Source organism: Nymphalis io, chromosome 19, assembly GCF_905147045.1.
Source record: "Nymphalis io chromosome 19, ilAglIoxx1.1, whole genome shotgun sequence".
Lineage (NCBI taxonomy): Eukaryota > Metazoa > Arthropoda > Insecta > Lepidoptera > Nymphalidae > Nymphalis > Nymphalis io.
Genome location: NC_065906.1, coordinates 6,900,769 through 6,920,617, shown reverse-complemented (window position 1 = coordinate 6,920,617; position 19,849 = coordinate 6,900,769). Strand labels below are relative to the sequence as shown.

Sequence of the window (19,849 nt, the reverse complement as noted above, 5' to 3'; positions counted from 1 at the left end):
TATCCTAACAATTTTATTAATTGACTATTTGATTTATTTCTAAACGTGGAGTTATATGTTGTAGAATATCGACATTGGTAGGCGATTTGATAACCTTAAATTCATTTAAGTTTTTCAATTATTTCCGATTAAGCTACCTAGTACTTTTTCTTCCGCAAATATACTAAAAGTTAAGTATATTTCTCTTTTATAGAAGCGGTATAAAATGATGAAGTGAATTGAGGGCTTGTCATATAGTCGCAGCACTTTCAAACTTCTCTCAACTTTATCATATGGAATATGTACGTTTAGTACGTTCAAAATTTCACGAGTTGGAGATACGACCAGAATTTGTAATTCAGCAACTCGCTGTAACCGGGGCTATCTCGGTAAGAATAGCGCACGCATTGTTATATAACCTCGCAGTTTGCCAGTAGCTCTGGTACTCCAACCGTATTACGTAATACACGTACAAGCCTGCGTCTGGCAAGCATAAACCTTTATCTATTGCTATCGGCCTTCGTGTCGTCTACAGTCTGCTTCGGCTCAAATAATACATGAAATCGATTGTCTCATACCGGTAGCAGCCTGACCCTTTTATCTGACTGATTTCTTTAGCTTTTGAATTTCAGTGATATGTCTATACATGTAATATTAATTGCTTTTTTTTAATTGTCGGAAAACCAATATTAAATTCATGAATAAAAAGTTATTTGTAAATAAAATATTGTATTATGTACGGAACATATGAGACTCACAGTTCCTCAATTTAGTTAATACTATTTTGAATTAACAATTTCTAAGGAAAGTTACATAACGATAGCATGGTACCAATATTTGACTTTTGCATTGTGAACTAAAAATATATATATATATTATTTCAGCGCCCCTTCTTAAAAAATAGACAAGTTCTTGTAAGGTTAATAAGGAAAAATGTTGTTTAAACATTCTGATCGAATTCTAGCGTTTATAGGAATTTTTCACGTATGTAGGACTAAATCATGAAATAAAAAAAGCATCCGTAAATCAATTTTAAAATCTATTTTTTTCGTTATTTAACGTTCACAAGTTACGCAGAATTTATGTAATTAAACTTTAAATCTCTAGAAGAGCAAGACGCAATGCGGCTTTGTCAAGAGAGTCCTGAATAATATTATCATTATGAAACCTTTCACAAATGCGACCCGTAGGTAATAACCAAATGTTGTCTGTTAAGCTGTTCATATTATATTCACACAAAAATTTAGATTGCGTATTAAATTTGACCATTAAAGTCGACCGGATTCAGTCGCCAGTGGCTACCCACGATAGTTTTATAAGGACACGCTCTCATTCCCGACATCCTACGGGAAGTAGGACCACTTGCGTCAGCGGAGAGGACCTTAGCCCGCACTAGACGACATGTCAGACAATTACCATCTAATACATATGGTAGTATATAAGACAGTACACCGATGTAAACAAATTAGTTAGTTTTACATAAGAAACCTCACCGAGTACAGTACACGACTATAAAAGTAAAAAATTATGAAAGAAAAAAATGTCTTACATTCTCTGTACAATACAAGGGATTATATAACTCGTATTTGTATTTACGTCTAGGATCTTACCTTTCAGGCAAAGGTAAAGAACGAAATACATAAGAAGCTTCGAATCGAATTTAGTATTACGGGTGTGGTATAAATGGAAATATTTATCGTTAAGAAAGTATATTTATTGAGTAGGAACACTTTGCTTCGTTATTAAGCCGACGATTGACGAATTTCATGTGTTCATGTAGGTTATGTAAAATGTCAGTATTCAATTGTCTCTTCTAAATTTTCTTAGGTGTGGTCGTTCTTCAATGCGTAAAAACGCGGTAGTCGGTATAAAACTTTAACGGTCATTTACTGCACACCATTCTTTATCAATCTTTGTAGTGCCGAACCCTCTAAATAGCTTAGCAAATGAATAAAATATTGTGTGATTTTAACGCATTAATATTTTATCAAACCAACGTATAAAGTCAACGGTGACGTTATCAATAAAATCAGCGATACACTGTCACACACACATGTTTTCTTAATTTTTTTATTCAATAACAGGACATTTTGTATATGCTATATTGTTTAGATAGATTGCAATCATTCATTTTATTTAACTTTAATCCCTAGGAAGTCAGGTTGAAAAACTATGCCATACAATTCACTATATGAACTAATATATTAGCTAAATATGAAACAAATATATTATTCAAGTAGTCCCATGCATCCCGTAGTGTAAAGTGAATCATGCAATGTTAGGATGGGTTGGTAAGGTCGAACTATTCATGTCTCTGTAATGGCCATACATTGAATCGAATTCAAGTGATGGTATTACAAGTAATTTATTTAATATGCACATTCATTATACTTTGTACTTTTATATTAGCTACGTTTCAATAATTTTATTCCGCCATCAATGGAAATGCTCCACAGATAATTTTCCTCTATGTTCATTTTATTGCATAATAGTAAAGAAAAAAGGAAGTAATTAATTATTCTAACAATAAATGTTAAACACAAGTTTTTTTATATTTTTTCAATTACATAAATATGAAATAAAATATTAAAGATCGCGAATTTCGTTTTATACCGATAAAACAATACCAAACTGCTACGCGTTTGGAGAATGCAATAATTATTATTCAAATTTGTAATTATAAATAGAAATAAAAAAGGCTGAAAGATAGCGCTTTTAATGGAATGTTAGAATATTATTATGATCGAAATGTCCGCAATAAAACACAACCTACTCGCTCATGTGGGTATTTTTCCTATGCCGGCGAGGTAACCTTGGGCGAAGATGAGCGCGTCTTGGAGCGTGCTTGTGTCCTCTGGCACAAATGCGGATGCGCTCAATTGGCGCTGGTCCGTATCGAGCCGCTCTAAACACCGTGCAAGGTACATATACGCTTTTTGCGAAGCTGGTAAAGTTCACACATGTTATTTTATCATGCATCATATAAACCAACAACCAATAATATCAAAGGTCATGTGAAGATTACAAATGTGAAAATAAATAAAAGAAATATTCTTTTATTATTAATTAAGAACAGAAAATCAATGAGAGTTTTTATTACATATCAAATACCTATATATTCTTCTGAAAGACTAGCCATTCTCAAAGATTTTCAGAGATGTTATAGCGCGAGTGCAAACTAAGTTGCACAATATTGAATATAACATTGCCAACTTCCCAACTCCGGTTTACTACTGAGAATTTATCGACAGAAAAACATTATAACCCTTTCAAAGATCTCGCCCAGGTCACATCCATGACTTCAGGATTTAAAATTGCATACACAAACAAATAGACCAGCTATTTGATTACACAATCAATGTAAAACCTGACCACGGTTATACCTTTATTGATATATGAGTTATCACTTTATTATCTATTAAGTGAATTATAAAAAGCTCATAGGTCAAATTGTTTACATGGTATTACATAAGTATTTTTTGAAGATTGCTTATACCTGTAAATATTCTTATGAAAATGTTCAGTATGTAAATATTCTTATGAAATTCATGTTATAACTTTTTGTTAATATTGTAACAAATTAACAATGTTCCTTAAAAAAAAATTTGCTTACTAAATTATTTTTGTGACAATGTGTGTCTTATCTACCAAAAGTATTTTAATCAACTGGAACAATAGTATTTATTTGAATAAAAGTAGGACTCTATTTCTATGGGAAAAATTGTTAGTTGAGTTTCTGTTAGAATCCAACGAATCACCTTCGAGTGATAAAAATCAATACATCCATTACCTACATTTACCTATAATTCCTAGTATATTATGTATTCATATCATTCATTTAATTAATAAGCCGCATTATCATGTAGCTTTCGCATCCAGGTAACGTTTAAAGTCAGATTTAAGAAATAAAATAAATAAAATAATAATCTTCTACTTAGCAAAATGCTTTAAAAATATATTATCTCTTTATAAGAATTGCAGTTCTACACCCTTTATTCAAATTTTGGAATAAAAGCCGCTAAATATTGAAAAATCGAGTAGCATTTGGAAGGGCGTGGTCTTTAGTAGTTTTACAGGGTCTATTGAAGACGTTTAGGTATTTATAGAAAATAATACAATGCCTTAATTTAATACGGACAATATCATTCAATAATACATTAAGTATACGTCGTAAATCAAAAAGAAAATGTACTTACATCAAGAGATTCCTTTGACGCCATTTTCACACACAAACAGTTTGACGTTTAATTTGTTGTTGACGTTTCGTATCAAATGTTTTAGAAAATCGATACGTTACATGTTCGGATACATTAATTTATTTTATGTGGTAAATATAAAATTATTTATATCAAACTTATCGAGAGAAACAACAAACAAAACTAACTATTTAGTGAGATCGTATTCGCAGAAAAAAAATAGACTAATTTTAGAAACATTTGAAAGATTGTCCATTTGTCAAACGGTAAGAAGTTTGCTATTACAAGTTTGACATTATCTTAAAATGTAAGCAAAAAAGCCTCAGACAAGAATAATAAATAAAATTGAAAAAAACGTTTTATTGAATTATTACATTTTAAGCGAAAAATAGAGCAAAAGGTATTTTGTTTTAAATATAGTGTATTGGAGCAACATGTATATTCGAATAACAATTAAAATTCGTTGATTATTATGATTAAATCTTATCAGCCGAAGTAATTGATAAAATTAATATTATACTGTAATCCACTTTTATAGAAATCTTGTTCGTCAAGTAGCATAAGTTTGACAGTCTCGCACTAATATGTGGCATATAATGAATGATATTTATAATTTTTATTAACCAAGAGAAGCAGCTAGCAATATGAGGATAAGAAGATTGTCTGCCCTATTTTGGGCGACATGTATTATAGCATTTATATTTATTCTATATGTGGTAACAGATCTCAGTTTTAAATTGCCTAGTATAAAGCCTGCAATGGTGGATCTTGAAGATGTAAGTTTCCAATTAAAATATCATTGTAGTCTTAGTAAAAGTATAGTTTTTTTTCTTAATGGAGGATTCAATGTAAAAAGTATTTTTTTATTTACCAAATATTTTAGAACAAATGGTCTTCATTTGAATCAAAACTGCGTAATATTGAAAATGAACTAAACCAGCATCACGCAGTGGTCGGAGAGATTAAAAGTGCAATGGATCAGATTGTTGAGCAATCCCAGGAGTTTCATTCACCACAAATAAGACCTAAACCTGTACATAAAGAAATTAAAATCAGAGAATTTAAGGTTGTTGGCGATGAGCCACCAAGGATGCATCGAAAAATAAACATGTCATACTGCCCTATTTTTCAAACATCATCTAAAACTGATATTCAGGTAAATTTTATGACATAACTACTGTTTTATACTATATATAGTTACAGTTTTTCACTTACTACACTAATATATATTTTCTTTTCATTTGAAATAAACCAGGACTAAATCTTTTTTTAATAAAATGGGTAGGTCACCATCACCCATTGACATACATAGATAGGATAAATAGTCTTCAAAAGGGTTACTTGTATTTCATTTTATTAAATTAATAATTATGTTCTTATTATATTCCTTTTTAATAATTGGTTAACATCCATTTCCCTATTAGCTGTATATATTTTTATTATGTAATGTCTACTACCCTAAGTTTGAAAGAGAGAGATTGCTGCTAAAGCTATGACATATGTATGTCATAGCTTTAGCAGCAATCTCTCTCTTGGCTTACATGTGTAAGCCATATGCCTATTCTAAAAAAAACATATTTTTTTTGGTGAGCATTGTATATTTGTATTGTAAAACATTTATCAACATATTCAGGGGTATGTTGATAAATATTTTTCAGTATTAATGCAGAAATTGTATACAACATAATCAATACTAATGTCTTATTTATTTTACAGATGCTTTCAATGTATGACAGAATAATGTTTGATGATGTTGACGGCGGAGTGTGGAAGCAAGGGTGGAACATAGAGTATAAAGATAATCAGTGGAGTAGTAAAAACAAGTTGAAGGTCTTCATAGTGCCACATTCTCACAATGATCCTGGTAATTTAACTAATAATTTTCACATTGTGTTATTCAATACATTTTTAACATTCATATGATGCTTTATGGAAACGCAGCAGATTGTTGTCATGGTATAACATAGTATATAATTTTTATCAGTATTAAAATTGCAATAAAATATATAGGATGGATCAAGACATTTGAAAACTACTACAAGACTCAAACAAAGGCTATATTCACAAATATGGTGGAAAAACTCAAAGAAAATGTTGGAAGGAAATTTATTTGGGCAGAAACTAGTTATCTTTCATTGTGGTGGACATCTGATGCCACAGATAAGGAAAAGACAGTGTTTCAAAAGTAATACTTTTATTTTTAAATTTTGGCGCTATAGTAGCTCTTTTAGTGCTTCAAAGGCTTAGTAGTATTTAATACATACATAAAAAAAAACCTTTTTAATATAGGCCTTAATACCTTTTTACTATTTGTATTATAAAAGTGTTTATACTTTGCTAATAACATTTATTATTTCCATCTTAGATTAACATAGTTAATAAAAATTAACAGGAATAATGAATCACTAAAAAAATTGAACATATTTTTTTCAGCTTACTGAAATCAGGACAAATTGAAATTGTGACTGGTGGATGGGTTATGAATGATGAAGCAAATGCCCACTGGGTATCCATTGCCCAACAACTCACAACAGGACATCAATGGCTAATTGATAATCTTGGTTACATACCCAAAAATGGTTGGGCAATCGACCCCTTTGGGCATTCTAGCAGTCAGCCATACTTATTGAAGTTGACTGGCCTAGAAAATTCTGTTATACAAAGAGTACATTACAGAGTAAAAAAAGAACTTGCTTTGAATAGACAATTGGAGTTTAAATGGAGGCAGATGTGGGGTAAGCTTTATTTTAAAATGTTTAAAATATTTGCTTATGTTAGTGTGATGATCAGTTTTTTAAAAATAATAATATAAAGTCCAGTTTAAGCGGCAGGTTTTCACATATTCTTTATGTATGTTGTTAAACTTTTACTAGTGCTGAACGTGAAAGACTTCAAGCTGGTGTTAGAAGAGATTATCATTCCTAGGTGACAAAAATATAAAAAGATTGGTTAGAAATGGGCCTAGAAGACTTCTTTATGAATTTTAGAAAGTAATAACATTAGTTTTGTAAGAAAAAAGTGCAGAACACAATCATATAATGTTAAATAACATTTTATTAAGTATAAGAGTGATATACAAGATTTTTCATTTAAAAAATGCATAATAAGTTTTTAATGTTCCACAAGTGAAATACAAAGCGAGTTCTTACAGAATAGCCCTGCAGATGTTATAAAAAATATATATATTGTCTTTAAATTTTGGCTCACCCTAGTTATTCAGCCTGTTGGGAAATTATACTTTGTCTATGTTTATTATTCATTAACACATATATATTTTTATGGGAGTAAAATTTATTTCAGATGGTGTTGGAAAAACCGACATGTTCACCCATATGATGCCTTTCTATTCCTATGATATACCTCATACTTGTGGACCGGACCCTAAGGTATATTTTTTGAAAAATAATTTGGGTTTAAATTGTACTAATAATTAAATAATTTGGGTTTTTAATTGACAACATTACCTTTCAATGAATATTTTATTTTGCAGATCTGCTGTCAGTTCGATTTTAAAAGATTACCCGGCAATGGGGTCACTTGCCCCTGGGGATTACCACCCAGGAAAATTGTCCAGAAAAATATTGATGAAAGGTCTAGAAAAGTTTTTACTATTTAACTTTTATCCAATTTTACTAAAAACTTTACAACTACAATGTATAAACGCCAGTCCAACATTGAAATATATATTGTTTTTTTTTTTCCATAACGACAATGGCAAAGACTTCTTCCATGCAATTTAATTATCCCTATGATCTATTTTCAATTTTAATCATATTTATTTTTGATTTATTATATAAACATTTGTTTTAGAAATATGTATATATTTATGTTACAGATCTTTTATGATCTTGGATCAATGGCGTAAAAAGGCACAACTGTACCGTAGTAATGTAGTCCTCGTACCATTAGGTGACGACTTCCGCTACGATAGAGCGAACGAATGGGACAATCAGTACCAGAACTATGAAATGATCATTGATTATATAAACAGCAACGACGCGTGGAATGCTGAGGTCAGTTAATTTTAAATATTGATTGTAAAATTTTTGAGTGGGTGCAGATTTTAATAATCCTGAAAGTATTTAGTGTTTTTTTCCGCTGGTAAATCTTCGAAAGATAATGAATACAGCCAAAGATACTTGTCGGTAGACCCCAGGTTTGCGTTTTTTTTTGCGTTAGAAGATCACCTGTGGACTGCTTTGATCGATACCCATACAAATAAAAAAATAATTAATACAAAGTGTAATGATTCTATGTTTAATAAAGATTTTGATTTTTAATGATATTTACGGGTATCGACTGTGTGCAAGCTCGTCTGATGGTACATTAATTTATCAGCAATTCTATCAGTTATATAAATATTCCATTGTTAGTTGGTTACTGGAGTTTATTCCATTACACTGCCTCAGTACGATGTGAAAGCACTGAGCGGTAGTGACCACACCTAAAAAATATATATAATTCAGTTTAAGGTAATCGTAAGCTAAGCTAGTAGTTCTATTAGTACTCGTGTTAGGAGACACTTTTTTCACGCAGTTGTAACCTTCTGAAAAGTACCACGGCTCCCGACGCATCGGCGTCTTATGATACCAGCGCACTTAAAAAGCAATATTCTAACTGCTTCTAATAGTGAATGTAAACATTATTGCTAAGGCGAAGTTGAAGAAAATTGGCAGGGTGAAAAAATATTTTTCTGGGCTCTCTTTTCGCGTCTGACTTGGCGATTTCCATTTTCTTTATTATTGGTCTTTAAACTTTCTTTACTATTTAGGAAATTCACAAAGCGCAATGGCAATCTACACTCAACAGGTACAATTTGGCACGCTCCAAGACTACTTTAAGGCGGTTCACGAAGAGATCAAGTCGTCCGACTTCCCGGTGTTGACGGGCGACTTCTTCACATACGCCGACCGGAACCAACACTACTGGAGCGGGTACTACACGTCACGACCGTTCTACAAAAATATGGACCGAGTGCTGCTGGCGTACGTCAGGCGAGTATCGAACTCCTCGACCGGCGACCGAATCGAGCGCAAAACGTACAACTCGCATGCGTCCCCAGGGCGGCGGAGATCATCACGGCGCAGGCGAGCTCGTCGCGCTCCGTGAGCTACATCACGGCGCTGCAGCTGCGCGACCGCGTGGAGCAGGCGCGCCGCGCGCTGGCGCTGTTCCAGCACCACGACGGCGTCACGGGCACGGCGCGCGACGACGTGCGCGACGACTACGCGCGCAAGTGAGCCCGCGTACACACATGGAGCGACGTTGTTGAGGCCGGAAAATAAGGCACTTGATGGACGAGTAGAGTTGTAATTCGTCGACAATTCCGTCCGCGACTTACAGTGCCTTTCTATAGAAATATACATATATATCAATTTTGTTTGTCTGCCATTATTCATGCGTAGACTCGACAGTGCAACCTAGTGACGGTTTCTTGAAGAGGGTCATTAAAAATAAACCTATGACAATTTTGAAAAACGTTTTAAACGAAACGAATTTCTATTGCACTTTGTTGATTATCCCGTAAATGTGATATTTTGCGTGATAATTTTTCAAATGTATTTTGACATATAATCGTATATTATATATTTATTTAAGGCACTTGTTAAATGCAAATTTGTGAATTTAAGTATTATCTTTATAGAATGCTAACAGCCATCAAATACAGCCAATCGGCGATCCAGCAAGCGGCATACTATCTTCTCAAGCAACCTGCGATCCAGGATCAGACGCAGGAAGACGTATACTTCGACGTGGATGACATCTGGCGGAAGCATGACGAGATACCGTCCCGGATAACTATCGCTTTAGATCTGATGTCGCCCTCGAGGCGGCTGTTGTTTTATAACGCTTTGACGTTTAAAAGACACGAAATTGTGACCGTACTCGTGTCTTCGCCGCACGTCGAGGTGAGAACCATTCTTATAAAAACTATAAAATTTGTTTTTTTTTTTTTTTTTATTACGTCGTAACGATAATTGTAAACGGCTACTAAAATAAATATGGCCGATTGATATTTAAATTAAATATGTCCTTAATAAAGTAAAAATTAAAGTTAAAATTGTATGTAATATTCTATACAAATTAATTAGCTCATTTCGTAACTCTACTAGGTCTTCGACCCGGACGGCAGCCCGATAATGGCTCAAATATCCCCCGTGGTAGCCGGAGAGAAGCGTCTCGGGTTCGCAGCGAACAAATTTCAGTTGTCCTTCCCAGTGGTCGTGGACTCGCTGGCGATCACCGTGTACACCGTGTCGCTGCGAGATCAAATGGCTATTAATAAGTATGTACATATATATCGTAACAGTGACGTCAGTTTTATTGCCTTATGTACAATCCGCGAACGATTAAAATCGAATCCGACCTTTTGGAACTGAGACGCGCACTTTCCACCCGGTAGCATTATTTTAGATTAATTTTATTAATCAATTTATAAGTAAATTAAAATGGTAACATTTTGGAAAGTCAATATTACAAAATATGCTCAGTTGTAGGAATACATTTTAACATACGCATGTTTATAATCCTCATATACTTTGATATCTATGATGAATCTCATTCTCTTAAGGATAATACTTTAAAAAATAATTTATTTTTTAAATGTTTGTGGCTTAATAATGTAATCCAATTTTACGTGATACCCTGATAGCGGACTGTAAAATGTCCCCCTGCTGGGCTAAGCCCACCTCTCCTTTTTTGAGGAGAAGGTTTGGACCTTATTTTTTTTATTATGTTTGCACGAGGTGAATTATAAACACAAATTAAGCACATGAAAATTCAGAGGTGAAGGCCCGGGTTGAACCCACGATCATCGGTTAAGATTCACGCGTTCTTACCACTGGGCCATCTCGGCTTATGTGTGCCGTGATACCCACGAAGCGATAAAATAATCCATAAATATTAAACTATATAATTTAAATACATTTTGTCTGTGTATATTTAAAAAAAAAATTGCTTTTTGTTTTAACATTTGTAGATACTCGATCAGGTTTGATTACCTGTAACAACGACTGTGTAGCAATGTGTATTTTCTTTATAAATCAAAAGTAAAATAATCACTTTTACCGAAAGGCATACAAAAGGTTGAAGTGAATCACTTGATTCTTACTCTTTTCTTCTACTTGGAATATGTAGTAATGTACGTGTGTAGGTACACGTCGTACTCGCGCGTGCGCGTGTACAACGCGGACTACTGGTCGGTGGAGCTGCCCAAGATGTTCGCGGTGGAGCAGCCGGCGGCGCGGCTGGCCGCCGACGTGTCGCTGCGCGCCGGCAACGGCTCGCGGGTCGTCGCCACCGCCGGCGGGCTGCTCAAGGCCGTCGTCACGCCGGCCGGACACACCGTGCCCGTGCACATGGACTTTGTTCAGTGAGACGACTTTTCATTACTATTCATATTTTCTAAACAGTAACAGCCTGTTAATGTCCCACTGCTGGGCTAAGGCCTCCTCTCCCTTTTGAGGAGAAGGTTGGGAGCTTATTCCACCACGCTGCTGCAATGCGGGTTGGTAGAATACACATGTGGCAGAATTTCAATGAAATCAGACACATGTAGGTTTCCTCACGATGTATTCCTTCACCGTCAAGCACGAAATGAATTATAAATACAAGTTCAGCACATAAAATTTCAGTGGTGCTTGCCTGGGTTTGAACCTACGATCATCGTTTAAGAATCACGCATTCTAACGATTAGGCCATCTCGGCTCAATATTTTCTAAAAATAATATAATTTTAATACTAAATGATCTTTATTAATATTTTAGATACAAAATAAGATTAAGATATCTATTTAATCATAGGACACGCGTTGCAATGCCTCCTAACTTTTTTGTTAATGACTAACTTATACGATTCACGCGCCACTTATTGGTGTACGTTTAAGGCATTACATCAGAAACCATCACGCAGTGTAAAATACCACTACAATATTTCATTTCAATAGGGCAACACACCCATTTTTTAAAATTGTCTCAATTAGATTCTACAGCAATTAAATCAATATTTTATTCAATCGCTAAGTGCCATAAAATACCTTTATTAACAATTGCAAATTTCGCGTAATTTGACAAAAAAGCTGGACGCAGTTGACGCCATATTGCTATGGTCATGAAGTCAGTTGGCTGTGTAAACAAATGTTGGTTGGTTACGAATATAATAATACAGAGGCGTCTTTACCTACAGCGCACGGTGTGCGGCGCACACGGGCGCAGTGGTGTTAGGCGCCGGCGGCTGCGCCCGTGTTATGTCGCTGGGCGTTATAACTCAACCTCGCATAAAAAGAGCTCAAAAATGTTTAATTACGTTGTTACCCGTGTATAATGACCTAGCATCAAGCTGCCCGACTCTATCAAATGTATCCCAATTGATATTGAACTCTGTCTGTTTTATATGAGGTCGAAATCAGAATGAAGAAATTTCTCAGATGTGGCAAACTTTATTGTTACCCAACATCATTTAAATTTGCACCATTTGCACCCGGATCTCCGTTCACTGTTGTAAATATAAGGTGTTTGATAAATACCCTATCAAGCCGAAACGTTTCGTCAATGTTAAAAAATGGAAATTGTAAAAAAAAAATTGACTCCATACAAAATGACCGATCAGCTGACCGAGTTAGTATGCAAGTTTATGTTTTATACATTTTTTAACATTGACATAACATTTATAAAGTCATGTTAACATTTGCACCTATTCCATTTTGGCCGCGCGCTTACTAGAGGGCGCTAGGGTAATGTCTGCACGCGGGCGCTATATGGGCTAGAGACGCCTCTGATAATAAAAGTACACAGCCTGTATACGCTTTTTCTCAGATAAAGTAAAAAAACTATTGGATAAGCATGCCTATATACCTAATACGGAACAAAGGAAGACAAAATTATTTATTGTAAATGTTTTTGTATTCAAAATACTTGTGATAAAAACGTTTGTTTAGCTATTATAACAAGTTAATTGAAATTGACAGATACGACACTCAAAAAGCTCAAGATAACAACAGTGGAGCGTACCTGTTCATACCGGACGGACCGGCGACGCCCTTCAAATCCGATCCGTTCCCGGAGATTGTGATCACGGAGGGACCGTTCAAAGCCACGCTATACTCAGGACTAGTGGGGCCTAAAGCTGCAGAAATATTACTTGCGGTCAGTTATTTATACACTTTGTCTTTATGTCATCGATCGATAAACTTTATATATATACACCCGCTTGCAAATGGCCAAATATACATTGGCATTGTTAAAAACATTAATCTTAATAATATCTTAACCTTAAATTTTCAATGCGCCATCATCCTTGGCTTTATCTCTTGCGCCCGTAGTTACGAAAAATAAACTACTACTTTTTGTCTTAACGTTGATAATATTTATCACTAAAATTAGTACCAAAGTTAAGCCACAACGTCCTATAACTGATCGCTATCAGCAGTCGCGGGTAATATCACGTTAATGATACTTCAAAATTGTATTAATACCATAAACAAATTAATTTTGTTCCATATTTAAAAGTTTCGATATATTTTTTTAATCAGTAATAATTTTATAAAAAAAAAATTTTTTTTAGTTTCTATGGCGGTGATAACAACTTACTAGCAGGTGTCTGTAAGTCGACCTAAAATTTTAAAATAAAATATCGTCCATCTTTAGATATCAGTGTACAACAACCCGTCGCTGCCGCACGGGGAGCTGGAGATCAGCAACACGCTGCTGATCGACCCGCAGGTGGACGATCTCGAGCTCGCGATGCGTTTCTCCACCCCCATCAAGAACGGAGACGTCTTTTACACGGATCTCAATGGAATGCAAGTGAGTTTAGAATTTAATAATAATAAATTTATATATTCGATAATTTAGCAGTCTTATAAAAAAATACTACCAAATCAATCATTCGCTTCCAAAACGAAAGTTATATAAAAACTCAGTCAACTTATCATATTATGTAATTGGTCTATCATACGAATAGTATAAAAGGCGAGATGGCCCTGTGGTAAGAACGCGTGAATCTTAACCGATGATCGTGGGTTCAAACCCGGGCAAGCACCACTGAATTTTCATGTGCTTAATTTGTGATTATAATTCATCTCGTGCTTTACGGTGAAGGAAAACATCGTGAGGAAACCTGCATGTGTCTAATTTCACTGAAGTTCTGCCACATGTGAATTCTACCAACCCGCATTGGAGCAGCGTGGTGGAATAAGCTCCAAACCTTCTCCTCAAAAAGAGGAGAGGAGGCCTTTAGCCCAGCAGTGGGACATTCACAGGCTGTTACGGTACGAATGGTATGACTATTTTTATAGAGGCCATGTTTCCTTAAATTTTCAATCACACAGTCACTTCACTTCTTATATCGTTTTACATGATTTATGTATCGAATACGAATTTGTACAATTCTATTAAGTAATTCAGAAAAGCTTGTATTGGATATTTTAATAACACTGTAAGGCATATTATATCTACGATCCAATGATTGATTGATTGTATTTAATGACTATTTATAGACGTACATACATTTTATTAATGAATTAAATTTAATTGTCAATTTGATAATTTTAATTTTCTTAATTCTTATTTGCTTACTTTTTTAATTTTATTTATTATCTTAATCAATTAATTACCTTTTTTTTTATAAAATAGGAGTGCGGACGAGCATATGGGCCACCTGATGGTAAGTGGTCACCAACGCTCTTAGACATTGGCATTGTAAGAAATGTCAACCATCGCTTATAGCCAATGCGCCACCAACCTTGGGAACTAAGATTTTATGTCCCTTGTGCCTGTAATTACACTGGCTCACTCACCCTTCAAACCGGAACACAACAATATCAAGTATTGCTGTTTTGCGGTAGAATATCTGATGAGTGGGTGGTACCTACCCAGACGAGCTTGCACAAAGCCCTACCACCAGTATTTTTTTATTAATTAATTTAATTATTATTTAAATTAAGCGATTGATTGTATTTAAATTATTCTTATGAGAATGCCGTGTACACATGTTTTGAAATGTAATCTTGCTTGAAATTGTATAAATTCGTAATTTGAATGTATGTCCTGATTATATTCTAATGTGTACCTATATAAAAGTAAATAACTCTGCTTTCGTACGGTTTTGTTATTTGTTTATTAAATTAAAAAATAATATGTTCGTAACTGTGTACAGACGATCTTCCCGACATCGATTTGGGCGAGATTAGGATTGCTCTCGGGCAACTTGGAAACAACAAGGCTCCAGGAGATGACGGAATTACCTCAGAGCTTCTCAAAGCAGGAGGCACACCAGTTCTTAGAGAGCTGGCTAACATCTTTAATTTCATCCTCCACAATGGTATAACACCGAAGACATGGAGCAGAAGTGTGATGTGAAAAAAGAAATCACTTTTAAGTCATGTTTACAAATTGTTTTCGAGGGTATTCACGAATCGTCTTGCCCGAAAATTCGATGAATTCCAACCCGTGCAACAGGCTGGGTTTCGAAAAGGCTTCAGTACCGTAGACCACATACACACACTAAGGCAAATAATACAGAAGACCGAGGAATATAATCAGCCTCTATGCCTAGCGTTTGTGGACTACGAAAAAGCCTTTGATACCATCGAGACCGGGGCTGTTCTGGAATCTATGCAGAGATGCCTAATTGACTGTCGGTATGTCCAGGTGGTGAAGTGTTTGTACGAAGCCGCAACCATGACCGTCCAAGTACAAGATTAGAGCACAAGACCAATCCAATTGCATCGCGGGGTAAGACAGGGAGATGTAATCTCATCGAAACTCTTTACCAATGCATTGGAGGACGTCTTCAAGACGCTCGATTGGAACGGACGCGGCATTAATATAAATGGCCAACACATTACACATCTGCGATTTGCCGACGACATTGTCATCATGGCGGAGACTCTGCAGGATTTGGAAGAGATGCTAAACAGCCTGAGCGAGTCTTCAAGACAAGTAGGTCTCGGGATGAACATAGAAAAGACCAAAATTATGGCAAACCGACATGTATCCCCGAGACCAGTGGTCGTAAATGGCTCTCCACTTGAAGTTGTGCAGGAATATATCTACCTGGGCCAAACTATACAACTTGGCCGGCACAACTTTGAGAAGGAGGCTAAAAGAAGAATACGTTTGGGCTGGGCGGCATTCGGGAGGTTACGTCATATTTTTGAATAGTCGATCCCACAGTCGCTTAAGAAGACCCTGGGGTCTTCAATCAGTGCGTCCTAACTGTAATGACTTACGGTGCCGAAACGTGGACACTTACCGTAGGACTGGTCCACAAATTTAGGGTCGCTCAGCGAGCAATGGAACGCGCGATGCTTGGGGTTTCTCTGGCAGATAGAATCCGAAATGAGGACATTCGCCAGAGAACTAAAGTCACCGACATCGCGCGTAGAATTAGCTTGCTGAAGTGGAAGTGGGCTGGTCATATCTCCAGGCGCATTGATTGCCGATGGAGCAGACACGTGTTAGAGTGGAGACCACGCTTAGGCAAACATAGTGTAGAACGCCCTGTGACAAGATAGGCCGATGATTTAAAAAAGGTAGCAGGTCCGGGATGGACGCGGACTGCCCAAGATCGGGATGGTTGGCGTTCTATGGGGGAGGCTTTCGTCCAGCAGTGGACGGCAAAAGGCAGGCTGAAATAACTGTGTACCCTGTCATCGTGTGCAGATGATAAAGCGACGGTACTTCGAGAAGATCCCGCTGCAGGCGAACTTCTACCCGCTGCCGGCGGCCGCCTTCCTGCAGGACGAGAGCACCAGACTGTCGCTGCTCACCTCCACGCCGCTCGGGGTGGCCGCGCTCCGGCCCGGGCAGATTGAGGTACGACAGACTCACAGGTAGTTTAGGAAGTCGAATTAAATGGGTAGTGCCGCTGGCTACTCTTGAGTGAATAAAAAAAAAAACTGGTAAGTACAAATTTAATTATAATTATAATTTATTTTATTGTCAGCGTTGCATGAATTTCTCACGGATTTATTAAAACCAGATACGGACCTATAAAAATATGTTTAATCAATTAATGAAATGTAATTTTTTATTATTATTATTAACCAGTAAATTTAATTTTAATACCTATTTTCAATTATTTACATAAAAAGGTACCTAACATATAATATATGTATACACGAACACATGTATGATAGTAAAAGGTAAGGTAGGTAAAGTAGGTTAGCAAAAATTCGCGCTCTGAAAAATATACAGGATACAGAGCTCCTTCATATCTTTAAAGTCGGTTAAAAGGAAACGTGTAGTACATAAAGTATCCGTTCGCAGGTGATGCAGGACCGCCGCCTCAGCCGCGACGACAACCGCGGCCTCAACCAGGGCGTGCTGGACAACGTGCGCACCCGCCACACCTTCCGCCTGCTGCTCGAGCGCGTCGGACACGTCTGCGCGGTCAGTCACGATGTCTTATTGGCCCTCTTCGGCCACGACTATGTACGCAAACAAATGTGTACTTTCTTTGCCCTCACTCTCTTTATCCGATAGGACGCCATATCCGACACGATCTTAAGGAGTTCAGGCGCAGGGCCATAGGCCTGAACTCATGGCCTTTACTTTATTTCCGAGGCACGGAAGTGTAAACGCTGTTAAAATAAAGACACCGCCCACTGGATTGGTTGTTAAAATTTCTCAACAAAAAAAAACATTATTTTGTTATTGGTCCGTCCTGGACCCTCCCAGGACCTCGGGACCTGTGGCCTTATTAGCTAACCGCTAGACCAACGAGACATTCCAAGCGTATACATATATTGAACTACTTGTTGGCTTTGATACTATTTACCATAAAGTACTTTTTGTTTGTGGAATATCAATTTTATGAAAAAAAAATTAATAGCAATATTACACGTCATAGATAATAATTCATTATATTAGTATAAACCCAATTTTTAATAATGTATCTTAACTTAACCTTGATTGAAATAAGTATGTAATGTTTCGCATTTCCAGTCGAAATCTCCCGAGCATTCAAGCGAGTTTCTCACACTGGGGGCGCACGTGTCGCAGCAGATGTTGATGCAGCCGCTGGTCACGATGCACTACACCGCCAACGAGAACTCGCCTCGACCGGCGTATTCTCGCTCCCTCGTCAACGCTCCGGACGTTGTATTGGCTGCATTCCATTCTCATATAACGGCTAAAGTTAGTTAACTTTTTTTTAAATTATATTCAAACCATTGTAGTAAGTACAAATTAAAAATTTTGACATTGAATTGACTTGATTTTTGTAAGAAATGTGTTTTTATATATCCCTCTAAAATTATATCCACTTTGTAATCCAGAACAAAGATGGCGCTACACACCACGGAATGGGTATGACATTCCAGCGAGTACATTTGGACACTTGTTACGGCAACAAGGCGGTCGAGAAGTGGTATCCTCTTAGCGAAGGACAGGTACATATTAACATATCTTTAATCAATTTAAATTTTATCCTTCTAAAAAAACTGGGATGCCTTTTCCAAACAGTGTGTTACGTGTTGTTTTTTTTTTACTTTGATTTCAATGGTTATTTAATAACTACTTTCAAATTTTCCAGATAACATTGACAGATATGGTTGACGTCCAGCAAGACCAGATATTCGACAGCTCCTTGACTTTCGTCCACGTACGGAACCCGGTACCAGAAGCTTTTATCGCGTTGTGTCCGATGGAAATACGCTCAGTCTTCATCAATCAAACGTTAAAACGCATCTAAGACTATATTAGTATAAAAGAATTAATAAATTCAAGGAATTAAATGTAAATTATTGTATCAAATTTGTACACAACAACAAAATTATGGAGGTTATCCTCTAAACTGTTTATTGAAAAACGTAAATCCACGTCCGTTGTTTAAAGTATGTGCTTATATAAATTTAGAAAATGTTACTTATTGTTGACGTTTTTTTGGGAATGTGCTTAATAATATAACATAGCACCGAGTAGTGCTGTGTATAGCGACTTAAATCAATTTACAAATATTACTACTAGATCAATCAATGTTTACAAATGTGTCTGTACATGTGGTATAGAAATACCTTGTTACGTCTTCTGTAATACTACGTGTATTAATAACGCACAATAATTCAAATATTCTCTTCAATTATCCACTTAATAATACATTAGTAATATAAATGAGTCACAATTTTTAATATTTGTATATAATATTTATAAATCTAAAGTATATATATATATTTATACATTTACATTTTGTTGTATCCTTTTATTATTTTATGAAATGCATATTAGATTTGACAGCATAATAGTTCATAATAATTACTAATATAATAATATTCAGAACTAATCCGAATTTTACATCAGTATGTATTTTATATACTTAATTATTATTATCATATAAGACTTACAAACTCTGTAGAGAAAGGGCAATGTTAATACATTTTACTTATGTAACGTATTAAAACGATAAGTTCGATCGCCTAAATACTTTGTTGCTGTGTTTCGGTTAGAATGGTGAGCCAGTGTAATTACAGACACGAGGGACACAACACATCCCGTGATTGGCGGGATGACACAAACCTTGACCTTGTAAGAAATTGCTTATATTTGCCATAGTGCCATTATCTATGAGTGAAGATGACTCATTACCATCAGGCACATTTTCTTACTGTTCCAAAATATGTAGCAAAAAAATCTCATTTTTAGAAAAGATACGAATTATTTCGAACATTTGATCTC

General features: G+C 35.7%; 2 protein-coding genes across 7 annotated transcripts in view; one reads left to right on the top strand and one right to left on the bottom strand.

The window, feature by feature from the left end:
* LOC126775938 (sodium/potassium-transporting ATPase subunit alpha) overlaps positions 1–4,243 on the bottom strand; it is a 39,240-nt gene extending 34,997 nt beyond the window's left edge. For 2 of the 5 annotated variants that reach the window (XM_050498126.1, XM_050498127.1), the window contains exon 1: positions 4,176–4,231. In XM_050498126.1, the coding sequence (XP_050354083.1) occupies positions 4,176–4,199 (24 nt within the window). In that variant the 5' untranslated portion in view covers positions 4,200–4,231. Of the gene's footprint in view, positions 1–4,175 lie in introns of all 5 variants that reach the window. The other 3 variants (XM_050498131.1, XM_050498136.1, XM_050498125.1) reach the window with 3 other exon arrangements.
* Positions 4,244–4,575: 332 nt separating this feature from the next.
* On the top strand, positions 4,576–19,287 carry LOC126775935 (alpha-mannosidase 2). Of its 2 annotated transcripts, none has more exons than XM_050498119.1 (20): positions 4,576–4,951; positions 5,059–5,331; positions 5,892–6,039; positions 6,186–6,360; positions 6,609–6,910; positions 7,476–7,561; positions 7,666–7,766; positions 8,011–8,188; positions 8,985–9,169; positions 9,238–9,411; positions 9,820–10,084; positions 10,289–10,461; positions 11,329–11,547; positions 13,141–13,318; positions 13,820–13,978; positions 16,838–16,990; positions 17,444–17,566; positions 18,122–18,313; positions 18,454–18,567; positions 18,711–19,286. In XM_050498119.1, the coding sequence occupies exons 1-20, from the start codon at positions 4,820–4,822 to the stop codon at positions 18,867–18,869; spliced, it is 3,489 nt and encodes a 1,162-aa protein (XP_050354076.1). In that variant the 5' UTR covers positions 4,576–4,819; the 3' UTR covers positions 18,870–19,286. The 2 variants fall into 2 exon arrangements, with proteins under 2 accessions (XP_050354076.1, XP_050354075.1); XM_050498118.1 differs by having other exon boundaries at positions 4,738–4,951; positions 17,444–17,608; positions 18,711–19,287.
* The last annotated feature ends 562 nt before the right edge of the window (positions 19,288–19,849 follow it).